This window comes from Anas platyrhynchos, chromosome 4 (assembly GCF_047663525.1).
Source record: "Anas platyrhynchos isolate ZD024472 breed Pekin duck chromosome 4, IASCAAS_PekinDuck_T2T, whole genome shotgun sequence".
Classification (NCBI taxonomy): Eukaryota; Metazoa; Chordata; class Aves; order Anseriformes; family Anatidae; genus Anas; species Anas platyrhynchos.
Genome location: NC_092590.1, coordinates 63477416 through 63503742, shown reverse-complemented (window position 1 = coordinate 63503742; position 26327 = coordinate 63477416). Strand labels below are relative to the sequence as shown.

The following is a 26327-nucleotide window of genomic DNA, read 5'->3' as shown; positions in this document are numbered from 1 at the left end:
TTTTTGGAAGTTGGATACAGGTGCTTCTGTAGTATGGAAAACAAATCCCAGTGATGGCACATTTGATAGTTCTCCTTTCCCTAGTGGATTTGTCATAGTCCACAGCGCTAAACACCCAATGAAAAAGAAGAAAACACTCTTTGGTATCTCACATAAAGAAAGAGTATTTAAAGAATAGTGATAGTTCTTGAAAATTCAGCCTCTTTTTTTTTCACTTTTATTACACTACTCTGTATCTGCCCTTGCACTCTAACTGCTCAGGGAGTGCTGTACCATTGCTCAGTTCAGAATGTTCATTTGTATGATTTTTTTTGACTCTGCATAGCTGGATGCTGCTGACAGCGCTGAGGATGAGGGATCACTAAGGCTGTGTTTCCAAGTCACCACCACTAATTACCTCTGAATTTGCTGTCTCTCAACAGTGTTGGAGAAGAGCAATTGGCGATGTTATTCTAACAACTCATAGCAACCAAATGAGATTAATGCTGATAGACTCCAAAGTCCTATCTTGTCTGCCGTGGCTAAGCAGGCAAGCCTGTATGTGGTCAAGTGTCCAGGCCTGCTGGGACCTAAAAGGATTCTTTCTCCCCACTAAATTTCTTTCCTATCATTAAAGTAAAATGAATTAAATAGGAAGGTCTTTGAATTCAATCTTTTACTAAAGGAAACATCAAGGGGCCTTTCTATGCTTGAAGATCTAAAGATCTTTTTGATTCTTCTCCACACTTCCATTTAAAACTACTTGAATACAAATATTTCTTTCTGAGGTTTTGCTTTTGTTACTTTAGCTTTACCCAAATCATCCAGTTACGATAATAGAAAAACTGACTTTTAATAGTAGGACTAGAGAGCAATTCTGTATAAGTTGATAGGCTGCCAAGCATGAAAAGAAAATAATATTCTTTGAGCTTTTTATTTTCTATGCAGTTTGTAACTGTGTTCCTCAAGAAAAACAGGACTGTCACACCTTTGTATGAAAATGACAAAGTTGAGAAAATCCGTTTAGCTGAAGTGCATACTTTTGTTGCATTACCCTCTGTTTTCTAGGTACCAGGGCCACACAGAAAAAGCAGGCATGGGGATAACTGTTAGGTGACTCCTCAGCCTTTACAGCTGACGAAATTACCATCAGATGTTGTGCATTTGTATTCTGTAAAATGACTATAAAAGTGTCATCGCAGGGTTATGTTTCTCTCAATCTTTTGCAACACTCATTTCATTGCTAAAAACGTCTCCTTCCCAACTAGCTGAGCTACCTCAAACTGGTTTTTTCCCTCCTGTCTGACACAAATTCTGCAAACTGAACTTGTTAATCAAAACATCATTAATGATGTGAAAATTTGTAACTTGGAAAGCAAATGTACATTCTTCACACACAGCACTGATTTGAGGCTTTTACAGAGAGGTTTCAAAAAGACTGAGTGGAAATAGTAAAACTTGAGCAGCATAAATGATTTTCTATGTATAAACCACTTTAAGATCTCCCAGAAAAGGAAAATATTAGAACTCATACAGGGTAAATGCTACACTGATGACAGTAGCCTTGGCATGCTTGCAAGCAGGGATTGGTTTGCTAATGCAACATACATTGAAATAAAGGCAAATCAAGCATGCACAGTCAGATTTATTGTCTATGAAATTTATACTCATCTTTACACAATGCCAAAATGCAGTAACAAAGAAAGCTACAAAGAAAGCTTTTTATGCCTCATTTCTATTTATCAAATGGGTTCTTGTTGGAATAAGAAACAGTATTTTTGAGGTGAATGGATGGAATCATACTTGCTAGTATGTGAGAAAGAAGTGCCCTGGAAAGAGATGGCATACCCAACTAGATCAAAGGAATTCGGGAGGGGATAACCAATATTCAGGGACTCTTTCAAAAATTAGATATGAGATATTACATATTGTATTTAACACAGCTGGGGTACTATGAAAAATAGAACAGTAAACAAGACCATGAGGAACACAGGGGGTGAACAGAGTCAAAAAAAATAGGGTGAGAAGTCAGAATCAGCCATAGTAACAAACTGAAATTATGGTGGAAAAGTTTCTTCTGCTTTTCACACTAACTCAGAAAATGTTTTCTTGGTCTGAGAGGAAAAAAATGCGTCCAGAAGAAAGGAAGGTTACATAAAAAGGAAGGAAATGGGAATGAAATACATAGGAAATATACAAGAAATATAACTAAAAGTTTGATAAATTGTCAAGAATATTTTATTAGTGATAGTATTAAAACTTTTTTTAAAAAAGAGTTCTGTGATCTTGAATCTTTCAAGCATACTGCTTTCAAAAATCTTGGAAACAAAAAACCAGCTAACAGTTCAGTAATCTAACAGTTGAAAAGAAGCATCATTAATTTCATGAGGAACATAATTCATTCTTAATATGGAGGCACTGCTGTGAAACAAGTCTGTCTCTTGCATGAAAGAAAACTAAATTTCTATGCATTACTAAAAGCTAGCAGCATACAAATCAATTAAATAAGCGACAAAAAAATGTGCAATGAATAGTGCTGAGTTCTCCTTAGAAACATGCTGTAACAGAAAAAAAAAAGGCTTTGCTATTTTTATTCCACTTATTCTTAATTACACAATGCATTTGAACAAGTTTAAGAAAAGGTTAATGTTGGAGGTTCAGAATGTTGGAGGTTCAGAACTAAAGATGCTGATTCAGGCTCTTCTCAGAAAACAGAGCGCACCACCACCTCAGTACCATGATGAATGCAATGAATGCAGCTATGTAAATCTTGTCATATGAGCTGGATAAATCTCAAATTCTTTTTTTTTTTTTTTCTTTACAAATGCAGATATATTATGGAGGGAGATCATCTCAGAAATATGATGAGACAGTCCCCATGTGGCTTATACCCACCAGATTTCTGAATTCAGCAAGGCCAAACAATAATTTGCAAATAAGAAGTAATTTCCTTTCCTGAGATTGCTACTACATAAATTTTAAAACAGCTGTGAATAGTGAACTGATATATGTATTCAGGAGCAAAATATACAAAAGAAGAGTATTTTTGAAACACACCTCTCAATTTTAAACTAGAAATACAAGTAATCAACACAACCAAAATTTTAAGAATCGATACCTTAAGCATAGCTCTTAAATCTTTACTTGCATTGTAAATAAATTTCTTAAATTTGAGAAAGAAATAATTGTTACTGAGTGCTTTGAAATTTATGCTGAATGCCCCAATACGAACACTGAAATCTATCTTTAAGTACTGACTTTCTCCCCAAATTTAGCCTCCATTCCAAATGTCACAAACATGTCACCAAGATAAAAAAGCACCATCTAAGTGAGCAAGAGACCATTTTTTTGGATTAAAAAAATGTCATATGGTATTCTTACAGCTTCAAGATTTTTTTTTCTGTTAGGCTTCCGTTTCATATACAGGAAAATAATCCTTTATTTGAAGCAACTAATCAAGATTTTAATGGTTTGAAATACACAACATGGATGGCAAGCTGTTATCAGTAAAATGCCAAATATACTCTCTTGTTTATACGAGGATAAGAGGAACTTGTGACAACATCCATCTGAAGAGACTGACTTCCCTAAGCATCTTATTCTCTCCATGTGCATGTATTTTAATATGAAATGTGGAAGTCTCATTTGCTTATGAGGGCCACTATTAAGAAATATTCTACCCTGAGCTGCAAAGTGAAAACAAAAAATAAGAGCACTTACTTATGTAAGAGCTGTTTGGGAAAAAAAAAAAAAAAAAAAAAGAATTTGCCCTATTACTCACTCATGGCTTGACAACGTGCAACTGATATAAAACATTCAAAACCAAGTAGAAATGCATAGGCTTATGCTCTTGGAAGGGATTCTAAACCCTAAGCTAGTGTTAGAGCAATTTCTACTGGTAGGTAAATCTAACAATGGTCATCACTAAAAAAAGATCTAGAGCAAAGTTAAGGTGCTTGCCCTGCTTACAGACATACACCATGTCGTAGGACAGAAGCACACATCCCTTACACATCTGCTGGAAAGGGGAGACCAAAAGGAGCATGTAGCATTACGTAAGAGGATGGGAAGTGGGTGGGCTGAATAAAAGTTAAATAACTGTCTAGATTTCATTTGTGGTGAGGGATAAAGCTGAATGCAGACAGAAGTCAGGTGAGTTTCGGCTGCTGAAAGAGCAAGACAGTGAAACCTGTCAGACTGACCAAAAGAACTATCAAAAGAATACAGAAAACAAGTCTAGATCCCATAAAACATGAAGTTTCTCTCTAGATACAGATTTACATCTTCTTAATAAAGCGATAGATACCATTATTTGTACTGTAAAGAATACTGAGGAACAACCTAGAACATGACAGATGTCCAGAACGTGAGAAATCATCAGAAAAAGGTCCCCTTCCTTCAGTTAATTAAAAATGGAAAGAGGAACATAAATTGTGTCGAGACCTGTTCCACAAGAGCAGAAATAGTAACTTTTCTAGAACTCTGAAGTGTCCAAAGCTGCTGGCCAAAAAGCATGGAGCTAGGAAGATAACTCTACCTATACACCTGCTTTGGAAAAGATACAGCTTGGAAATAAGAAGCCTTGTGATAAGAAAATACTGTTCTTAAAATATGGCCAAAATCTTATTTCTTTTTCACAGAGGAGCCGGACAGGCTACATCATTGCATGTGGCAGGTGCAATCCCATCGTGTGAAGCCCGCCAGAACATCGGGCAGTGGTAGGAGAGCTGCTGGGGAATGAGGCAGAGACCACGAGGTTCATTAAACGAGTCAGGATTTATTATATACGTGTAGTCAGCTATATATCAAGTCTACATTTCTGCTTTTATACTTCTGCATTAAAAATAGTCCACTTACTGAGAATAGTTGTTCTTTTCACTATTTTTTTCTGTTTTCAATCAATTTCCTTACTTTGTTTTATGGCTGTGTGAAAAAGTAACTTCCTGTCTGGCAGTTACAGTTAGGAAATGTCCATCTGCATCACAGGTGAAACATCCTGAAGCCAAGTACTTCTGATGAAAAGCCTTCCAGGAAGAGCTAAGATATGGCTGCTAAGAGAATTGCTTGAGATCAGCAGACTTAATGACCTTTTCAATGTGTCTCTTTTGCATTTTACCTCATCTAATATTTAAAATTGGTTCCACTTTAGCAGTGTAGAATGTGCTCCTTCATGAAAGGGAAAGCTGGAAGACTTGCTAAAAAATGTGAAGAAACTGAAAAATAAATGAAGACAATATCCTAGCTCCAGCTGATCAGAAGTCATTTTAAAAGCTTTTCTATGTGAGTTCCAACCTTACACAAAGGGTACGCGGACATGGATATTGTGTCATCTGAACGCAGTGCTGCCTGCTCCTGTGGCAGGTCCACAGTCTTCTTTATGTCTCCGATACTCTGATAAATCCACACCCTCTGAAGTAATTTTAAAAATATTTTCACTACATGGTAAGTCTTTTATTGTGTTCCATTTTATTGTTGGATAATAGTTTTTCTTATTTTCGCTTGGCTGTCTCCAGGGTATGTGAGTGTGGTCTGACCCACCCTCATGGCAAGAAACATAAATGCTTTCCTAAAAGTTTTTTTATATAATTTTCTTTGCCACCATGGACAGTAATAATGTTTCAATGTTCTTAAAGAAAGTAATATAAATAATCATAACCCATATCTATGGTAAAAGGGAACTTCCCTCAACACATTAAATGCACTGTTGAAGCAACAGTTCAGAAGTTGAGTAGTAACATACAACATACAGACCAATGTGTCTACCCATCCACCTTACCTTGAATAAAACAGATAATGTGAAAAAGGGATTATTTGTTTTCTGTTGCTGTATTGACTGTGAGACTAGTCCTAGTTGCTTGGTACCACCTTGAGCTGTAAGAACTTGACTGACTTTATTCCACTTGCATATTCTAACAAATATCAGGTATACACAAAAATTTGACAACATTCTGCCTACTTGCCACAATGCTTCATAATAAAACAGCATCACAATACCTCCCTCTTTCAGGAATATTTCATAAGACACCAAGATCAGTAAAATGTGAAGAAAAACTTTAAATATTGACTGTGTCACCATAAGAACATTTCAAGCATGGCAACAGAACAATGATATAAATTATGGTACCACATCAACAAAAATACAATCCAGAGAACATATGAATGAATAATGATGTTTTCATGTGCATTAAACTTCCAGATGCAAGAACGATGTTTGAAAACACATGCATGCACAGCTAGAAATCATGTTCCTTCTTTTTTAGCCAGTAACTTACATGGTAGACTAAAAATATTTATATGATTTCCTTGGCTAGTGCAGACAGTACACAATGTTGAATCAACATGCTTAAACAAGACATCCTTTTCTATGCTGCAAGAGTATGCTGAAAAAAGATTTGGGGTTACAAGCATGGAGAAAGCTCCAGAATCATCATTTATCTTTTAATATTTCCTTAACCAATGACCTTTCTGTTATATCCTTTCTAAAGACAACAATTAATATGAGAAACTATGAGTAAGAAGGAAAATAATAAAAAAAAAAAAACTGTAAATGAAATAATGTAAAATAGTTATCAGATTTCCTAATGATCCAAAACTAAGGGAGGAAAGTTATCAGGTAAATAAAATTGAGTCCCAATTAAAACTAATACGAGACCATATCACAGTAATAGGTCTTACATTGCTATAGCAAGAAACAGTATAAAGATAAATATAAATTGAATGCAAAATTTTCTTGGCTACAGTCAAAATTATGAAAGAAAAAGAAGTATGAGAGAGCTCTTTCTTCATTTGCAAAAACAAACAAACAAACATAGATGTTACCCTTCCTTCTCTAGTTCTGGCTTTTTTATAGCAATCTTGTGTCAAGGTTTGAACTTCATAAAAACATTTTTTTTTAATGTTGAGTTTGACCCCAAGTCAGTGAATTAAAATACAAAACAATAGCTTAAATGTAAAAAAAACTCTGTACCTTGGAAAAGCGCTGAATGGTTACACTGAATGAGCTTAATATGAAGAATTGTATATATTACATAAAGCACAAAAGAAATGAAGTATACAAGAGCCATAATATTGTTTATATTACAACTTAAATTAATACTTCAGTTTATTATCAGGGATAGTTTTCTACAATATAAAATACAAAGGGGTACATAAGATTTTGCTCTGTTTTGAATAGTTTTTTTATCCTTTGGGCAATATAATCTGAATAGCTAATACAGTTGTTTCTAAAAATGAGTATTCCTGCAGTAATTTAATTCCTTATGCAGAACTCTTCTACTTTGGTGAGTACTTAACACCTTACTTATTTTATTGAAATAAATTGAGACTTCTGTTTAAGGAGATCTCTTCACCCAAGAGAAGAAATAATTTCACAAGTGTACCCTCTTTGTAAGTAAAATTATGGCCTTTCTGAGATCACAGTTGCATAACAATGTATTATAAATATCTAGCTTTAAAAATGGATTTAATTTCACACTAGCCTAAAACCATGCCAAACAAATGCATTTAGCATGGTAACTGTTTATTGAGTTTGACTAGAGTAATTTTGTATTTGAAATTGTTCTGTAAGGATTCAATGCACAAACCCTTTAGAGTCAGCAGATTTCATTTGGCATCGAATGGATACTAAAACGGATCTCTGAATGAATACTTCTCAGAAGTACATAGTACTATTTTCTACTATTTCATTACGAAACCATTACAGATTTACATTAGAAATCATGACATGACAAAAATGTTCTGCTTTGTTTTTAAACAACTCTGTTGGTTAATAAACTAAATTTCTACTTCATTTTATAGTTTACCCTTCCTCACAATATGAGTAACTACACCATGGAATGAAATTCTGTTCATTTTGAAATTCTGTTCATTTTGAAATCAATAACCAGCTGCCACTGACTTCAGAAATGTCAGAACTTGATCTGTTGCCTCTCTGGACCGTGTCAGTTAGCATTTTTCTTTCATCTTGGCACGCTATAGCCATAACACAATGTAACTCACCTATTGTAGCTGAAAAATTAGTGTAAAATATTCTGTATGTGTTAAATTTGCACTTTCTGCGTTATTCTGATGCTATGTTTAATTACTTCTCTGAAATTAAAATGATTATCATGCAATAAAAAATAAAAAATAAATCCAAAGTGCTTAGTTGCTTGACCTCTCTAATTCTTTAAGACTGCATTTTAAGGTGAAGGGGGGAACAGGAACTTACCTACTTGGCACTTTGGGTAATAAGTTGCCATTTGTCCACTATTGCATGATTGTCTCTTATGCCTTTTTCTTACATTTGTATCAGTGGTCTCCCATTGTGGACTTTTTCTTTTGTTTATTCTGATAACAACTTCAGAACTACCAGCAGGAATATCATCATGGCTTACACCACTACTTAATTTTCTGCTGTGAAACTGGTCATCCAGCCTTTCAGTCACTTTAGATGAATTAGATCCTTTAGATGTTTCCATTTCATTTTCTTGTTTCTTTAATGCATTTTGCTTAGTAGAATGGGACCTTAAAAGAGGATGTCTTTTTTCTTCCAAATAGGCAGGATGGCTTTTACTTTCAACAGCTTCAGGAGAATAAATGACATTATTTAACTTAAATGAATTGTGCTGCTCAATATGGTTGATTTTTCTTAGAAATATTCTACAATCTTTAAAGGTTTTGGCTTTCCATGTATTCTGAAACAGTTTATCTTGGCTTTGTTCTTTTCTACCATTTTGCTGGCAACAAATTGTTCCATTTGTCTCTGCATGTGACTTATATAGTATATTTGCTAAACCGGGATGTGGGTTAAAGTCAGAAGATCCCATCATCTGTTGAACAAATGCATCTCTGGCTTCATTTTCAGTTGGCAAGAGGCTACTCTGAGATTCTACCAAAGTCTGAGTGGGCTGCATTTCTACCGTGTTTTTTTCCTGGAGCTTGGGCATTCCATCATTGCTTTCCCCACTTGTACTTTTAAACAACTGGCTTTGGCAAAAGAACTGTAAATTTTTCCTTTTTGATTTCCAGCCTCCAGAAGCCTGATTATACAGCTTTTTTTTTGTTTGTCCCCACCTATCATGCTGTAACTTCTTAAAGTCATTTCTTTTTAATCTGGCTAATGTAAAATTACTTTTCATGCTTAAGACTGGAGACCTCACCATGTTATGTAATATCTGTAGTTTCCCTGCTGGTTTTGAAGGAGAGGATAGTGCAAACTTTTTAAAGTGCTTTCTGAAAGGGCAAGTACTAAGGTCAGATTGCTTAGTTTCCACCTTTATCTCTCTAGTACTAACTACTTCTAAAGGATTGCGAGCATTTGCCTTTCTCACTAGAGAGAGAGACTGCGTTTCTGTAGTTTGCATAAACCAGGTGCAGAGCTCATTCATATTACACTTTTTCTGAAAAAGCATTTTTATAGGTGATGTTTCAAGTTCTACAAGGCAGGAGTCTAAAGGGTTTGACATTTCAGTGTTACAGTCCTGTTCAACGGGATCCCTGTTTTCACACACACATTTATCAAACTCATTTCCCCCCACTCGCAACCAGGTATTAGTTATCTGTTCAAATCTATTATTTAGTTCTTCCATCAACGTGTCACTTGAAGTGGAAGTAGCCCACCACCTGAGAGAAGGCTTCGATGAAAAGATGGGATCTGATGATACTTCATTAATGGGCCCAAATTCGCCATCCTTAAGATCCTTTTTTGCACTTCCTGAATTTCGCATTTCTGAGGTATCTTTGGATGTGGCGCTCTGATTTGATTGCCTACGTCTTTCCTTTTGATCTTTAGCTTTTCTCAAATGGAGCTTATAAGACTTATGTAACAAGGCACTTCTACAAGTAAACGCACTAGAGGATGCTAATGAATGCAAAAAATGCAGTGAAGGTTTTCTGTCTCTAACAGAATGTCTTAATGGAATTTCACGTTTCCTTGACACTGTCGTAATAATGTTGTTTGATCCATCTTCTCTAGAATCTTTCTGCATGCTCTTTACTTGACCCATATTATTGCACAGTTGATTGTTTCTCTCCTGTGGTATGTTTTTTTCTAACACATTCTGCTGTTGTAAAGGAGGCAAACAGTTGCTAATACTCACTTTTCTTTCCTGAGGTGAAAATCTATTAATGGTCACGGATATACCAGAGATTTTTACTTTTGCTGGCCTACCAGGCTTTCGAACGGTGGTTAGGGGTTTCTTAATTGGCCGTATAATATTGCTGCAAGGGTGTGGTGATGCTAGGTTACTCTTGATAGGTCTAACATAGTCATAACCAGAGACCTCATTTTCAGTAGAAGGCTTCTGTAAGGCTTTTACTATTTCACTCAAAGCATTTTCAGTTTCTGTGCTATGCCGCACTTTGCTGTGGTCATTGGCAACATTGAAATCAACGTGTTTTGTGGACAGAGTGCTGATGACATTTGGATTACCTTCAGAAACGTATCTTTTAGTTCTTCTCGACCTTCCAAAAACAACCGTCACAGTAATATTTTTGTTGCTGTTAACGTCTTCCGTGACTGCTGCATCTGATTTGGTACTTTTACCATCACTGTTAAGTGCAGGTCTATGTTCTGTATTTTCAGTTACGTCTATTTTTGGTTTTGGAGGCCGCCCAATAGGTCTCTTAACCTGCTTAACAACTTGAGGACCTATTTTCTTTGGTCTACCAGGCTTTCTTTTTAAAACTGATTCACTGCTACTGTTTGATTTCTCCACAATTTCATTTTGCTTTGAGTCATTTAAGTTAGTTTGAACAACTGCACATGAGTTTGTAATTTCTTCTGCATAAGCACAGTTTGATTCCTCCTTGGTATCACTCTCTTTGCAATCGAAATCCTTGTCACAGACTGCATGAGAAAGATTCTTTGTGGTCTGTTTGTCTAACACAGTGTTTGCATGCCCCTGAAATAAACAAATATCTGTGTTTCCTTTAGAAGATGCAGTTGCAGATGTCAAAGTGTATTTGACTCCTTCACTACTATTAACCTCTGAGACGAACATAAGCTTAATAGGACTTGAGTAGCTTAAGGGAGATGAGATCTCCCCAGCTTCAGAAATTGTATGTGAGTTCTCATTATTGGAATTAGAACTGGATGAATCAAAGGTCAGAGACTTCAAAAGGCAGTCATTAATTTCTTGATCTATAGCCATCTCTTGTTTGTTTGTCGTCACACACACAGTTTTAGTTTTACTGCTGCTTGGCACATGTGAATGTGGAAGGAAGCTTTGTCCTGTGTATCCAGTTTCACTCAGACTGAAAGGTAAACCTCTTCTAGCAAGTGGGTTGATAATCTGTTCATAGGCATTATCTTTTAATTTTTGGCTTATTTTGTAAGCATCCAACCATGAGCTGTTAGTCTTTTTAGCTAAGTTTATTGTATCTTCTAAACGCTCTACAACGACTTGCAGATTTGTGTCTCTCACAATTTTGCTTATATTTATGTCACTGCACCTGTCAGCATGAACATCTTTATTTATTTCCATATTTTCCAAACCTTCTAAAGACTTTTTTGCATCAGATGATTTCCTAAATACAATATTGTTTGTTACATACACTGAATACCATCCAGGAGGCACAATGTTGCGTTTCGTTCTGCCTGGAATTTCATTGCTTTCCTCCTCCTGAGGAATCTGATCAGACTCTTTTAGGCTTTCACAATCTCCTTGTGTTTTTGCAAATTTAGCCTGGTTGGCGGCAACAGCTCTGTCTTCTGAAAGAAGTAGAAAGTCAGGGCTGGTTTGAAAATTATTAAGAGGTAGTTTGAAAGACTCTGTTTGGTGTACTGGAAAGCACATTGGTTTGGTTTGGCAATTCATACGCGGATTACTTTCAAGACATTGCAAAGCTTTATCTTCTATCACTGTAAAACTGTGTCTTTTGTTTGGGTATATCTTATCAAAAGTCTTTGTAGATTTTTTTGCATTTCTATCAGAAATTGACTTTTTTCTTACAAGTGTTTCATCAAGGCTTGCAAGCTGCCTCTTGATTTGCAAAGACTGTCGCCGAATGAATGGTGAATCAGGAGAATTATACATTGCAAATAATGTTTCCTGACGCTTGCGGAATCTTGTTTGGATAATTTTATTTTCCATTTGTTTATCATGTTGGCGAAGTAATTCCATAAAACTATAATCACTTGCCTTAGCGTTATGCAAAAGGGAGGTTATGAAGTCTCCTAATTTTACATCATTTTCTGGTGCCCTGTCACTATTAGAAAACTTTACAAGATTTGTTGCTATGTCTGTAGTGTCTATTGATTTTAACTTTTCATTAATACGGTCCATTAAATCTTGCAAAATGGCATAATGTTCACTGTTCTCAACCTTCTCAGAATTTATATAATTTTTGCCTTCTTGATCTGTTGATTGCAGTGTTCCATCTGAGTATTCAGCCAGTTTTCCTCTGCATGTTTTACCTTCATATTCAAATTCTTCATTGCTACTTTCAGCTGGCAAGAGGGATGGAGGCTGGTTGATGGATATTTCAAGCTTGTTGTTATCTAAAGTTGGAAAATCTATGCCTGATCCTTCTGATATTTCAAATTCTTTACTCTGTACAGGTGACAGGGGAGGTGGTGATGGGCTGCGAGATCTATTTGAATTTTTAATGCTGTTTAACAGATCACAGTCCTTAGTTGAAGACGTACATGCTGCTGCTTTTGCAGAATGCCTGCTAGAATTTTGCAATTGTTCAGCACAATACTTATGAGAACTACATGCTTTGTTCACCATTGTCTTAATACATCCAATTGCTACAGCTTGGCATGACAAAGAATGGAAATCTTTAACACAAACAGATAGAGGTGGTAAACAAGTGTTTGGTCTTTGATTTCGTAAACAGCACCTTTTTGTCAGCACATGTCCATTGCAATTGCAAAATGAAACGTGAACATCCTCTTCTGTAAGGGAACTGGGAGTTTCAGAGTGGACCAAATGTGTTTGCGTGCAACTGCAAGCTATAGGAACATTTTCATCTTGTATTAGAAATTTTAACATAGCCAAAGTCTGTTGCCAGTGATATGAACAAAAAGTTTCCAAAACTTTGTTTAATGCTGATTTTCCTTTTTCCAAACTAGTTGTTTCCTCTGAATTTGCATCAGCTGTTGAGCTTGAACTGAAAATGAAAACAAATCAAAACAAAACATAAATTACAGTAAAACACCATATCTAATGTTTGTTACAATGGCTAAGCTCAAGACTAAAAACCTGAAGTCTGCCAAACAGTTCTGTTCTATTTGCACAGTTCACTCAAATTTGCAAGTTTTACTAGAAATGATGTGCATCTTGTATACAGCAGTGGTAATCCTACCATAAGAAGAAGAATAATCAGAAAGAAACTAAGGGACAAATAGAATAGTTCTAAAAACAGCTTCTCATATCTAAATGTAATTACAGTAGTGTTAGCTTCCTCATATTTCAAATTGTCTTGGTCATTAATGAAGTAAAACCTCACCATGAACCTGTGGGGCTTATTTTTTACTGCCATTGCACAAATGGGAGGGAGGGTAAATGACTTGCCTAAGGTCACAATTCAAGCTTGTGGCTGAGGCAAGAATGGATCCATCTCTCCTGAGATACCTCCTAAGATGTACACCAAAGTGTATTGACTGCTCTTAGGATACTCGTTTAAGATCCTCTCAAAGACATTTCTTTTTTTCCTTCAGTAACACTTAATAGGCTCACAAAGAATTTTTAAAATAGACATTTGCTACTGTTACGGTTCTTTTCAGATACAAGCTTCCCTTCTGTTTTTTAAATAAATTACAGTGGTGCATCACAGGCTCTTCATTGCAATATATTACACAAACATATACACACGCACACACAGTTTCCTTATACAGAAACAGAGATAATCACCACTGGAATATGAAACTGCTGTGTCAAAGATTAATATCCATTAAATCTCAAATATAGGGTAGGTCTGTATCTAAGAAAGACTTCTGAGCAGTTTTCTCAAAGATATTAACTCAAAATAAAATCACTGATGAAATACTACCTTAACTATTTAATTCATTTCTCATAAATTATTAAAACTAATGTAACTACTTACCTAATCAATCATTTATATTGAAAAGCTGAAAAATTTCCATGGTAGAAATTAATACAGATAGTTCTTCAATTAAATACAAATTCCTTACACTGGATAGCAACTATCACCAGATAGTTACCATCTAATTCAAATGTTTTACTGAAACCAATTGCATGAGCAGAAAGTATTAGAAGAATTCTGTTTTAGAAAAGTATGTATTGTTTAAACATATCACCAAACTCTGAACATGACACTAACTTTTTGTCCTAATATTATCTTATGTAACTTTTTGCATTTAAGCCTGTACTTCAGAAAACCTTCATTTTGGTTAGTTTTACAATTGTGCTGAACAAGGAACATACATATTTAAAATGGAATATATTTATTAAAAAGTTACCTATTTTTTTGTTAGCTCATACCCAACGTAATTAACATCAATAATAACTTTTAGCTTCAGGTTTCTTACTGGAAATTATACACACAAATTTGTATTTTTAATGCCCCATGTGGATTTTAATGTTTAGAGTTTGAAAACAGCCAACTATGCTTAATAATCCCTTGCGTTCTTTCCTTCCTCTGCAATATTTAGTATGAAATGGAATATATTGAAAATCAATCATTAGGTTCTACTGCTAACTCAAAAGCCTAAGATAATTGTGATGCTACCAATTGAAATTGTGATTATATTTAAATTGGAGACATAAAAAGACTAAAACCCTCTTTGCACTTGCAATCCAAAATAAAAAACATGATTCAAGGGCATGTTATGTCAGGTTTTAACTAGTTTTGAAACACCCCTGCACTGGGAAGATTCAGAACGTTATTTCTCTGGAGTCACAAGGTGTCGAACTGCATCACTACACTTGGGAAAACAAAGCTTATTCTAGTAATACAATTATGGATAAAAAATAATTGCCCTCCCCACCATGACTTTAATGAAATAATGTATTAAAAGGCTAAAGAGAAAAAAAAACAAACAAAAAACAAACCAAACCAAAAAACACCCCAAGCACCAGGTCTTCAGTATTTTGTTTGTAAATCACAGTCCTTTTGCTATGTAATAATTTGCTACCTGATGGCTACTGTACAGATTTTATGGACAAATCTCTAAACAGATGTCTGTGTCTTTCCAGGCTTGCAAGCTCTGTCTAATGATGTTTCACTGGAGATATTTTAATGGAGACTGCTTGTATCCAGAATGTAAGTAATTGCTACTTCATATATGCTCACTGGCGGAAGAACCTTCCCAAGTGCTAAAACCTTCTCAAAGTTAAAACTGCTCTGAATTTGATATGTTGAGATTAATCTATTAAAAAATAATATGCTGGTTACTGTGGACATACTGGACATTCTCCTAACATGATTTATTTCCTAGCTACCTACCCTTGTGTAACACAACTAAAACTTGCTTTCCCTTCGTGTGTGTTAGTTTCTAAAGCTGACAGACAACTTCACCTAGGGCAATGCTACCATACTCCAAAAGGTCTCTGAAGCTTGTGAAAATGCAGCAGCCTTGACATGGTCACCATCTGGGAGTAGAGTTTACTCTGCAAACACACAGAAGCTTTAAAACAACGCTTTTTCTTTCGAGAGAGTCTCTCTCTGTAGAGATGTCCATATATTTAGACAAACTCCTTTAATAGCTTTTCAATAAAATTGAAAGGGCTCCCTGTAGCCCTTTAAATTTGTGTTGTCACACAGCAGTTAAGACTCTCTTTGGGACAAAGGACTTTAGCATTAACGGCACAGAAGGACGAGCTATTTCACAGCTGCATCTTTCCTTCACAGAGCTGCCTTACACTTCCTACAACAGACACAAAAAAAGGTGGCCAGTGAGAGTGGATAGGAAATGGAGGAGTTGAGAGGGGACGGGAGCAATACATGCTGCTCCCCCAACACCTTCTGTGTACAAAAGCCCTGAAGACAAAGGTCAAGCATGGAATTACATTAGTTGTAATGGAAGGGGCATTTAATACCACAGAGTGATGATCGACTGGAGTCCAGAACTGGCACAAAGGCAGAGATGTGGTAAGGTTAAGAACTAGCCCTTCAGCATATTATTTTAGATATAAGCAAATATTTATCCTCAAATCCAGAAAATTCTCAGGAAAGTGTTCTTATGAGAGGACTCCCAAAAGATCTCCTTCCCTAAAGTTCTGTCCCTGTTGGACCGACCTAGCAATGTCGCTGAAGACTGAGCAGAGGGGCAGAACTGGGAACAGAACACATCTGCAGGTACTTGTATGGACTGCATAGAACTCTGATGGAACTATCAGTTTGTACTCACAGAACTTCCTAAGTAAATAAATCTCTCCCCCAAAGCTGTATTTTATCCACAATAGTATTAGTAAAATGAATATTTGGTTCCATTTAAGCACCCATATAGCACCCTTCCTTAAAGCTATGATCTCTGCTATATGAAATTCTCATAGTAAATTAGTCATTAAATGCTTAATTTGTACAGGTCTTGATCTAATGCCCCTGTTAAATATGTGCCTCAGGAGTAAGTCAAATGAGTCAGTGTACAGGTTTTTTGTTTCTTTTCTTTTTCTTTTTTTTTTTTTTTTTTTTTTTACTGAATGAGCAAATCAATCACACATCAGTGTTGTAAATTTATGTGCAAAAGCATTGAAGTGCTTTACTACAAATTACAACGTAGAAACACGTTAACTAAACAATTAAATTCATACAATCAGATTTAGGAATATAACAACACAAAGAAGAAACAGAATTACAGTACATTTACAACACAAGACAAATACATGGAATTCATTAGAAAATATTGTAATAAATAATTCATGAATTATAGTGCAATTGATTTATGCATAAATATAACTAATTGCCTAAAAATCAGTTGTTAACAAAAATCTGTCAAAAATCAAGGCAGCCACAGAGTTTTACTAAATTACTGCGACAATGGAAATACTGCAATTAAAAAACAAATACAAGTATTTGTACTGTAAACAACTAAAAAATCAGTCTCACTAAAGTTAATATACAATTTAATATAAAATTGTCATTAGCTACCAGAAATGGTTTAAACAGCTTTACTGAGCAGTAGTTCTAAAAACAGAGGCACTGTTTTTTAATATAAAATACTTGAGAAACATTCAAATAAGTAGAAAGCATGTAGGGCTTGCTTTCGCCTTCATTTAAAATTCTGCTGAAACATGGATTTTCAGAAAATGTCAATTACTAAGTAGTGACTGGTAACTGAATTTATAAAACAGTTCAAAGTGTGTAATTTAAATGACATTTAATGGAGTACATAGGGGTTGGGGAAGGAGAATCTACACATTTCCCTGCCTTTCCTTAGTTGTGTAATCAAAGGTTAGCCTAATAATTAGAAACAAATAATTCTGTTCCTTTAAACACTTACAGGTTGAGTATCATCTATAAACTATCAAAAAATATTTTAATATACTATTTCTGACCAAAAAATAAATACAAGTACTAAAATGTTGAAAATTAATTATAATATTACATACAAAACTACTGAGTACTGTTAAGTCAATAGTAAAATGATCCCTGATATTATGAATCCTGTTATTTTTTTGGTCAGGTCATCTTTTAAATGATATAAAAAGAGTACTGTAACTTGCCTTCAATATAAACTTCAGATTCAAATTTATAATATTGTCTGAGGAGTAGAAAACACCAGTATGGTACAAATATTAGGCAAAGTATTGAAGCCCCAAATTTTTGCAAGTAAAACTGTATAAAGACAGATCTTGAAACGTTTAAGGTTATTTTCAACTTCACTTTCCAGTGGGGATGCATTAAGAATTTAATCCTTCTGGCCCTCACAAAGTATGGCTTAATTCTTTTAAAAGGAAAGATGACCCTGACACTTGCTGTTTTGTAACCTCCTTGTTATCGGGTACAGTTCTGCGTAAAAAAGGATTCATTTTGTAATATGCAAGTAAACCTTAGTCACTGAAGAAGATTCAGTATAGATCTGAGAGACCAAAGAAGTGATACACTGTTTGTGCAGCTTCACTTAAGGAACATTATTGTATTTTAAAATGTAAGTTGTTATTTTTTAATAAGGTTAATAAATATGGGCTAGATTTTGCCATCAATATTGTAAGTATGCTCTCTGCTGACTTTAATGGCAAGTTTATCTAGAAATCAAGTTACCTGATGTGGCCCATATGTATCTAATGTCCCCTTTCAGTTTTTATAATTAACCTATACACAGGCAAATTTAAGTGGGAAAAAAATTGACAATGTATGCATGTGCAACAAATGTATAAAAGTTGGAGAGAAGTCTTTTTCTACCCAAATTAGATGCATACAGAAGTAATTACATTTTGAGAGGAAAAGGGCATTGATGTTCTGTATCAAATGCATGAAGCAAGCCCCCATTCTTCGTATGTAGACACGTTCTTTGTGATATTCCATGAAAAAATTAAGTATGATATAAAGTCCAATGTGAATACTTTGAAATTCATTTAAAAACTGCAATATGAAGGTAATTGGTCTCCCTTAAATTCTATTAAAAGTTACCTATTTAAAGTGAACTGTCTAGCTTCTAACTACCAAATTTATAAAGAATTTATATTATTGAACGTTCAAAACAGCTTCACTGTTCAATATTTGTATTTCTATCAAGACCCTGAACTGCAAATTTGGTTATTAGCAAAATGATAATGTAACTTGGTATTCATTTTGATAAACTGAAAATGTTTTGAAATGTCACAGCAGCAAATACATTACAGTTACAGTGAGGTTTTTCAATAGGAGTGTGACACAATCCTTAAATAAATTTTAAGTAGTCATAACGTCAACTAACCAAACACTAACTTTAAACACTTTGTTTAAACTAACGTTTAAACAAAAAAAAGAACAACAAAACAAAACGCCATTCTCAAGCTCATTCTGTGCACATTATGAACATGCTCTAAGTTGCATTCCAACCTTCTTTTTAAACCTTACAAGTCACCTTATTTTTCAAACTAAAAAGGAAAATTAGGTTTAAGTTTAAATTATTTTATGCTCTTAGTATTCCATCTTATTTCATATTTAATAATTCTATAACTACAGTAATTTCTCAGGTTTCATAAGTGTACACTTTGTAAACACCAATTTCTTTCTAAACCACCAACAAAATTGTCTTAAAATGATAAAAAAATGCAGTTTATGCCTGCTAACACACATTTTTAGTAATGAAATGTTTATTTTTTACTTGTATTGGATATTTAAGTAACGATGAAGTTTTTTTTCTTTCACAGAATGTACTATATCCTACTAATACTTCACAAATTCACTTTCTTTTAAGGAACTAGCTTTTTAAAAAATCCCTTGATTTGTATAATCTGAGTTACTTACAATTTATTGCAAGTATTCTGTGAAGTTTAGAAGTTTGCTAACCATTGTTCTTGTATTTCCGTAATAAGATGGTTTGTTGAATGGGTAGAGTGGTTTTTCACCAATTAAAAATTATGTTTCACATGACAAATACTTGTTTTCCCAAAACATCTTTATGCTATTGACTACTAAATAAAACCTGAATCTTTTCACCTATTTATACAAGGATTATATTAAATACACACTATCAGAATTAAGTGAGCAACTCTATAATTCTGTCCACAGTGAAAACCCTGAATAAAACTATTTTTCAAAAGGCATGTATGTGGTTTTTGAACTGTATAATTTCACGTCTTCTGTCAGAGTGAACATATGTATTTCTCACACAGTGTGTGTATACAGACATACATACACACACACACAAAACAATTTGCTAACAATTATTCTACACAGGCTTGCTACTATTTTTGCAGCTGCCAGTCCCTGAATCTGTCATATTAAATAAGCCAGTATCTGGTAATCGGAGTTTCTTCTTCGGCGGAGTCTTCAATGTTCCAGATCTTTCTTTTACTTTATATTCTAAAGTGCTGTGAGGTACCCCATAAATTCCTTGTGCTTTGGAAACACTCATTTTCCCACTCATTACCATTGCAATTGCTTCTTCCATTATTTCATGATCGTACTGCCGATAGCGGCCACGTTTTTTTCTTGGCTGCTTATTATCTTTACGATCCAAACTATCTTCTGTATTTTCTGAGGTTCCATCTACTGTCCCATTCTTAGCATTAAGACACAAAGGAGAGAGGTCCCCATGCAGAAAGTAGGAATCAACACTTGAGTGAGTTACAGGTCCAGAACATTCAATTTTGTTCTGTTTAGGGAGTATATTTTTCAATTTTTGAAGAGCTGATCCTTCTAAGACTGAGGAGGTTTTAGAAACGTGGTACATAACATCCAGAAGACCAGCAGTATCAGACTGTGGTTTGGACACAGAACTTATTCTTAGCTGAGGAATTTTTAATTGTACAGTAGGACTTGTAGTTTCATATTGTAGATTTTCACTTTTTTCTTTAAATTGTGTGACCATTCTCTGTAGAGTTAACTGGTGGAGGTAACTGGAAGCTGTTGGGAATTTTAATTCTGAGGTTTCAAGTAGACTGAGTTTACTTTTTTCTGTGCGCTCTGCTTGAGCTCTTGCCCACAAGGCTACTTTTTGTAGGACTGCACAAGTTTCTTTACTGTCTTTAAATGAATAACTATCATTGAAATCTCGAGTTTTGTTTTTAAAAGGTGCAGGCTTTCCTGCTGGTAAGGCTTCTAAGTGGAGAAGTAAAGTTTTTTGAGGTATGCCATAAAGTATGCCTGCTTTATTTATGTCCAGTGCTCCAGACTGAATGTCTTTCAAAGCTTTTGAGAGCAAACCATCTGCAAACTCAGCACTTCTTTCCACATAGTCCTCTCTGTGTCTGTGTAGTCTCCTGGATGGATGGAATGAAACGATGGTAAACTGATGTATGAGAGACTCTCACACAGCTATGGAAGGGAAGGGTCCACTCCTTTATTATACTCCTTGCTTCGGTAACATCACTGCTTCTGATACTTTTAAGCCTTTGAGATGTGGTAGTTAAATGATTATCCTAGCAAAACGTTACAGTTCTGGTAGGACAGTGCGTCAAAAATCATACGGTGGCTTCTACAGCAGCCCTTCCAAGAACTTTATATCCTAGCTCAGTATTCGATAATATTCTCATGTGCTTGCTATATTCCCTTGTTCACATACTTGCAGAGCAACACTGTTATAATTTTAATTATACAATTAACGTTCCATTAAATACCCAAATCCTGAAGGAGTTTTTGTTAGTAGAAACGTGACGTTACCGCTAAACAAGTAATAAAAGAGTCAACCCCCTCATAGAAAATTTGCAGCAATAAGTACATAACTACACACAACCATCCCAGACTTACACAAAACTAGGTTTTCTACAACCATAAGGTAAAGAGCTGTAGTTAACAATCAAGTCCATTTTGGCAAAATAAAACACACGTTTAAAAACTTCTAGCCACTATTTACAGCTTTCTAATTACAAAGTCATATTAATTTTTAAACTTCTTCATATCAGCAAATTAATAAAATGCAACTTTACATCATCCAACAAATATTGCTATTGGACTCCTATTGGTAAGAAGTTATTTTGTAAGACGTACAGGTGACAAAAAGGGTCCTGCTATGGCTAGTGGATGGGAGGATGCCAAAATCATAACGAAATCCAACAAAACAATGCGTTTCACTAGCTTTGTGGTAGCTTTCAGCAGATGCAACAACATTTCTCTTGCTGAATAAAGAAATTTAACTATTTGCCACCACACACCATAGCCAGAACCATGATGTAAGTATAAGTATGATGATTAAGAGCTCTCTCTCTCGCGCGCTTTCTTTCTCTCATATTAAGGAGTATTATAGATAACAGTCATTTAATTGTTCATGTTAGTTGAAGAATATTTTAAATCTAAATATTAACATGGTAATTTTTGTCAAAAATTGAAGTTTCCTAAGTAAACTCTGAAAGAATATATTTGCATTCTCTTCTACTGTCCTACTGCTTTTATTGTGTTACATAATCAATTTTCAGTTCATTTTTAGTAACATGAACTAAAGTTTGGTGATTGTTCTGATAACTTTTCTTTAAACAGAAAAAAAGGAAAAAGACAAATGAAACATATGATATATACATAGACACACACTTATGAGTGACACAAATTCTTTTGAAAGCAAAATATAAACCACACGTGTGTGTCAGTATATACAAATATGTTATGAACATAAAACCTGACTTCAGAGAAGTAAGAGAAACCCCCGATTTTCTTTTACATAAGCCGAAGAGAGTCCTAAACGTTGCTTACCCAGACACCGAGTTTTCAGAACACAATGGATCATATTTGGGTTCTTCCAACCTTGCGCTTTTCTTTGTAGAGAGATCTAGCACTCCATCCCCTGCAAAGAACGAGTAGTGATGATAGCACTTGTTTAAGGATGACCTCAGACATTTTGTCAGCAATTGTGTTGTAGCTATGGCACAGTTTTGAAGCAGTTAAATTTACCTTGCAAATTTCTGGCATCTTATTCCTTTAACAGTATCAGCTGTCTGCAAATGATTTTATCTGATTTATAACAAAATTGTCTAAAATTAAGAAAACTCAAGAACCCACGACAAAATCATGAAATTTAAAAGAAGAATGTCTTAAACAGCAATGTCTGTTTTCCTAAAAATCATGTATGCATGGATATTGCACCGTTTACTTTTAAGGCAACCAGAGCAATGTACTTCGTATTATTGTACAAACATACTGTAAACAAACGAATCTGATAATGAAGTTAAAACGGACATAACTAAATCACAGACTTACAGAATAATTTAGACTAGAACGGTCCTCAAGAGGTCTCTGGACCAACCTTCTGCTCTGAGCAGAGTCAGCTATGAGATCAGATCAGGTTACTGGATGAGAAAGGAATAGTAGTACCCCAATAATGGGAAGAGAGCTCAAGCCCATAGTGTTTTCAGTGTATGTGACCTATGTCATTAAACAGCATAAACATTACTAACAGTTTGTTTATACATACTCCCCCTGCTTTCCCCACACAGAAGTAATTGACGTAACTAAAGAATGAGAAAGACCTAAACTAGGGTGGGAGTTCACTCTGTTCAGTCACCAGCAAATGTTATATTCAACATTTATAACTGGATGTTGAAACCTATGAATTTTTGAAATAGCCATATTTTGTTTCAAATCAGTATTTACAAACATTGAAAATTAGCAAACCTCCTTAGTGCCTGACACTTTCCTTCCAGTTAGAGTGTTGAGATTTTTTTGGTTTATATTTTTTAAATCACATTTAATTTATAGATAAATTGCCTGAACATGCTTCATTTCATACCTTTTTTCTTGGTTTTCTGTTTCAAACTTGGGCTGTTTTGTATGCTTGTTATAAGAATCCTTGAGTTTCAACATGTAGCTCAACATTCAACTCTACAAGCAATCTTATGTTAGGCCTTTATACAGTCGTATCATTTTTAAGTTATCACGTATTATTTGCAACACGTTATCATGTATTATCTGCAAAACATCAATCAATTATATATGTTTTCCTACAGCCTTTGATTGAAGACATGAAGCATTGGTTGGATTTTCCAAATGCCAAAACTCAAATGTGAATTCAGAATAATAGTTAGGTTAACTCTGCTTTATTCCAATATTGCAAAGAAATATATTTTAGTGTTAGTTGCTCAACTATTTTATGTTGGAAGAAGAGTAAAGAGAGAAAAATTACCATTGTAGGCCAATGTAATAATATTAAGCATATTTATAGATACACCACTTGTCAAAGATGCTCCTTTTCTGCTAAACTTGTTCCCTTCAAAGTCTTCCTTAAACCCTATGGAAGGGGTTGATTAATGCTAATCAAGCTTTCTGAAGCAGTAATATTCCAGAAGGAAAAGACAAATAAAATCACTACAGAATTATTCTGCAAGGAATATCCAGACTACTACCCAGCTGTTAAAAATCCCAAATACTTGCAATTACCCTGACTCCTGTGCAACAGACAGATTTCATCTGTTGTGCTTCGTTAGCGATACAAACTACATTACCCTTTAAGGGTTTGTGTGTTCTCTTTCAGAATAGTTTCTCCACCTTCAGTTGATATTCACAGGCACCGTGATATAAAATGTTTAGAAGAGATAGCTGGACAAAGTCACTGGAAAAAATACCTCAGAAAACTACCTCAAAGTTCAAAGTCATCAAGTTGCAAAAGCTAATCATTAGGTAGACCACTATTACGTGATTACTAAGAACAAAAGAACACCAAGAATAGATTAAAACAAAACAAAAACACCTAAATGAAAACCCATTTTGAGAAACACTGTTGAAAACCAAATTAATCTATAACTTTGAAATAGAGAGTTTTGCTAAAGACATTAGAATATCAAGACAACCAACAGGAATGGCTCTTTCTAACCACTCCACAAAGGAATTGAAGCTAACAAGATCTCTCGTAAGATTCCACAATGAAATCTAAACAAACCAAATAATTTTTATCTCCAGTCTTTCAGAATTGGCTTTGACAATATAAACCCCCAACAAACTGAAAAAATGACTAAAAAGAGGACAGCACTGAAAATACAGACTCCTGAGACATGAAATTAAATACATTTTGGGCCTCTAAAAGGTAAGCAGAATGGAATAACCATCTCAGATTCAAGACAGCTGAATGTTCAACACAGCAAATGCATTTATTAAGTATACATATGACTCTTCCATGAAAACAATGTTCTATGGGAAGGTGATCCTCAGTAAAAAGAGTGAAAGAGAAGCATGTGAGAGATTTGATATCCATACAAAATAGCAGATAAAGTCACCACAGACCAGGCTTTTCTTCAGTGATTTCAGTCAAACAAATAAAACAATCTGATGCAGGAGGTGCTGATAGGTTAGAAAGTTTCATTAAAATGATCCTACTGTTGTTGGATCTTACTGCTTTACAGTAAAATAAATTATGATGAAGGAGCACCTCCAATTGGTAGGAATGCAAGAGCACTGGCAATACATTTTAAGACTAAATGAGATGAAATGAACATATGTATATATAAACAGTAGAGATCTTCATTTTGGTTAGGTACAAGACCAGAAGTTTACAGAGCCAACTACCTATAACGAGATGCAAATAAACATGTGTCTAACCACATCTCCAAGCCAGGATTTTCAAAAGAAGCCCTGCTTCTGTGGGTACAGCAATACATTTCTGTCCTGCATAAAGTTACAAAGCATTCTAATGCTTCCTCTGCTACACTTACACACTTTGTGCATACACTTACCCAGTTAAATATGATCTTTTGGTATCCTTTCTATGTAATGAGGGCATTAATTTATCCAGGTATTGGTTTCTGTAAGACTGATTTCTCAGCCTAACAAAATTTCTGTTGTAATAGGATGTTCACACAGTCTAGTAATTTTATGTACATATCTCCTGCATGACAAACAGAAATCTGTTTGAACAGCAGTACCCCTTATGATCATGCTTGTCCCCTGGGCACCTTATTGTAAAGGTACAGAATAGAGCAGTTACAACTCATCCTTCAGCTCCTGCCCTAATACAGGACCCAAGTCACACAGTTTTATAGCACTAGGGAACAAAAAACAGATTGTACAGGCAGACAACAAACCTTCATTACTTCCAAGGTAGGAACAGTTCTTTTAAAACCAAACCAGCACTCCTACTATTTCTATCAAATCACTCAAACCAGATGATTTAGGCAAAAATTCTGGAAAGGAAGTGAATAACATCAGGAGCAGAAAAAACTCTATATAATGTGGGTCTAACTAGAGCCATGGAATTGCTTGCACTCTTCATCTGAAACCATGACTTTTACAAAAATAGCCTTCATAAACAGATACTCTGCAATACTGGTTAATATAGAAAAGTTATTACAAGTTTTTCAGGTCTGCTCCTCGTGACCTTCTAATGGAATTATTTCTGCTGCAATCTAATTATTTGGAATTTCAAAGAAATGGCTTGACCTCTGGACCTGACTGCTCAGCATCACATCACCAGGTACAACAATACCAAGGTACAACTAAGCTAAAACATCTTCAGAATAAATAGGACCACAATAATGTGAACCTCCACCAGACTAGCAAGGTTAGAGAACAGAGAAAAAATGAGTCTGTATCAGATACCTGAGTTCCTACAATTGGTATTTCAATACTGATTCTAGCAAAAAAAAATCATTTTCTGATTTTCAGTAAATCTTTCACTGCCTGACTAGGTCAGATATCTACTCTACTCAGTCCTCTGACTCCAGTCACTGCAGAAACTCCACTCCTAGCAAGGGAGAGCACATCAGCCTGGCCACCACCCGCAGCTCGTTCCTCTCCTGCTCTCCCAGCAGATGCCAATGGATCACAGAACCCAGAGGTCTCTCTCCCTGACTGCTGTCTTTACTATCTGGCCTTGGTTCTGTTAACTGGGAAGT

The 26327-nt window shown here is 35.0% G+C and overlaps 1 protein-coding gene across 9 annotated transcripts in view; it reads right to left on the bottom strand.

The window, feature by feature from the left end:
• Positions 1-26327, bottom strand: part of LCORL (ligand dependent nuclear receptor corepressor like) — an 80803-nt gene that overhangs the window by 5044 nt on the left and 49432 nt on the right. For 2 of the 9 annotated variants that reach the window (XM_072037746.1, XM_072037747.1), the window contains exons 5-6: positions 22201-22291; positions 1605-13074 (exon numbers count right to left, since the gene is read on the bottom strand). In XM_072037746.1, coding sequence (XP_071893847.1) covers positions 8160-13074; positions 22201-22291 — 5006 coding nt within the window. In that variant the 3' untranslated portion in view covers positions 1605-8159. Of the gene's footprint in view, positions 1-1604; positions 13075-16594; positions 20778-22200; positions 22292-26327 lie in introns of those variants that run through there. The other 7 variants (XM_038177993.2, XM_072037745.1, XM_072037748.1 and 4 more) reach the window with 7 other exon arrangements.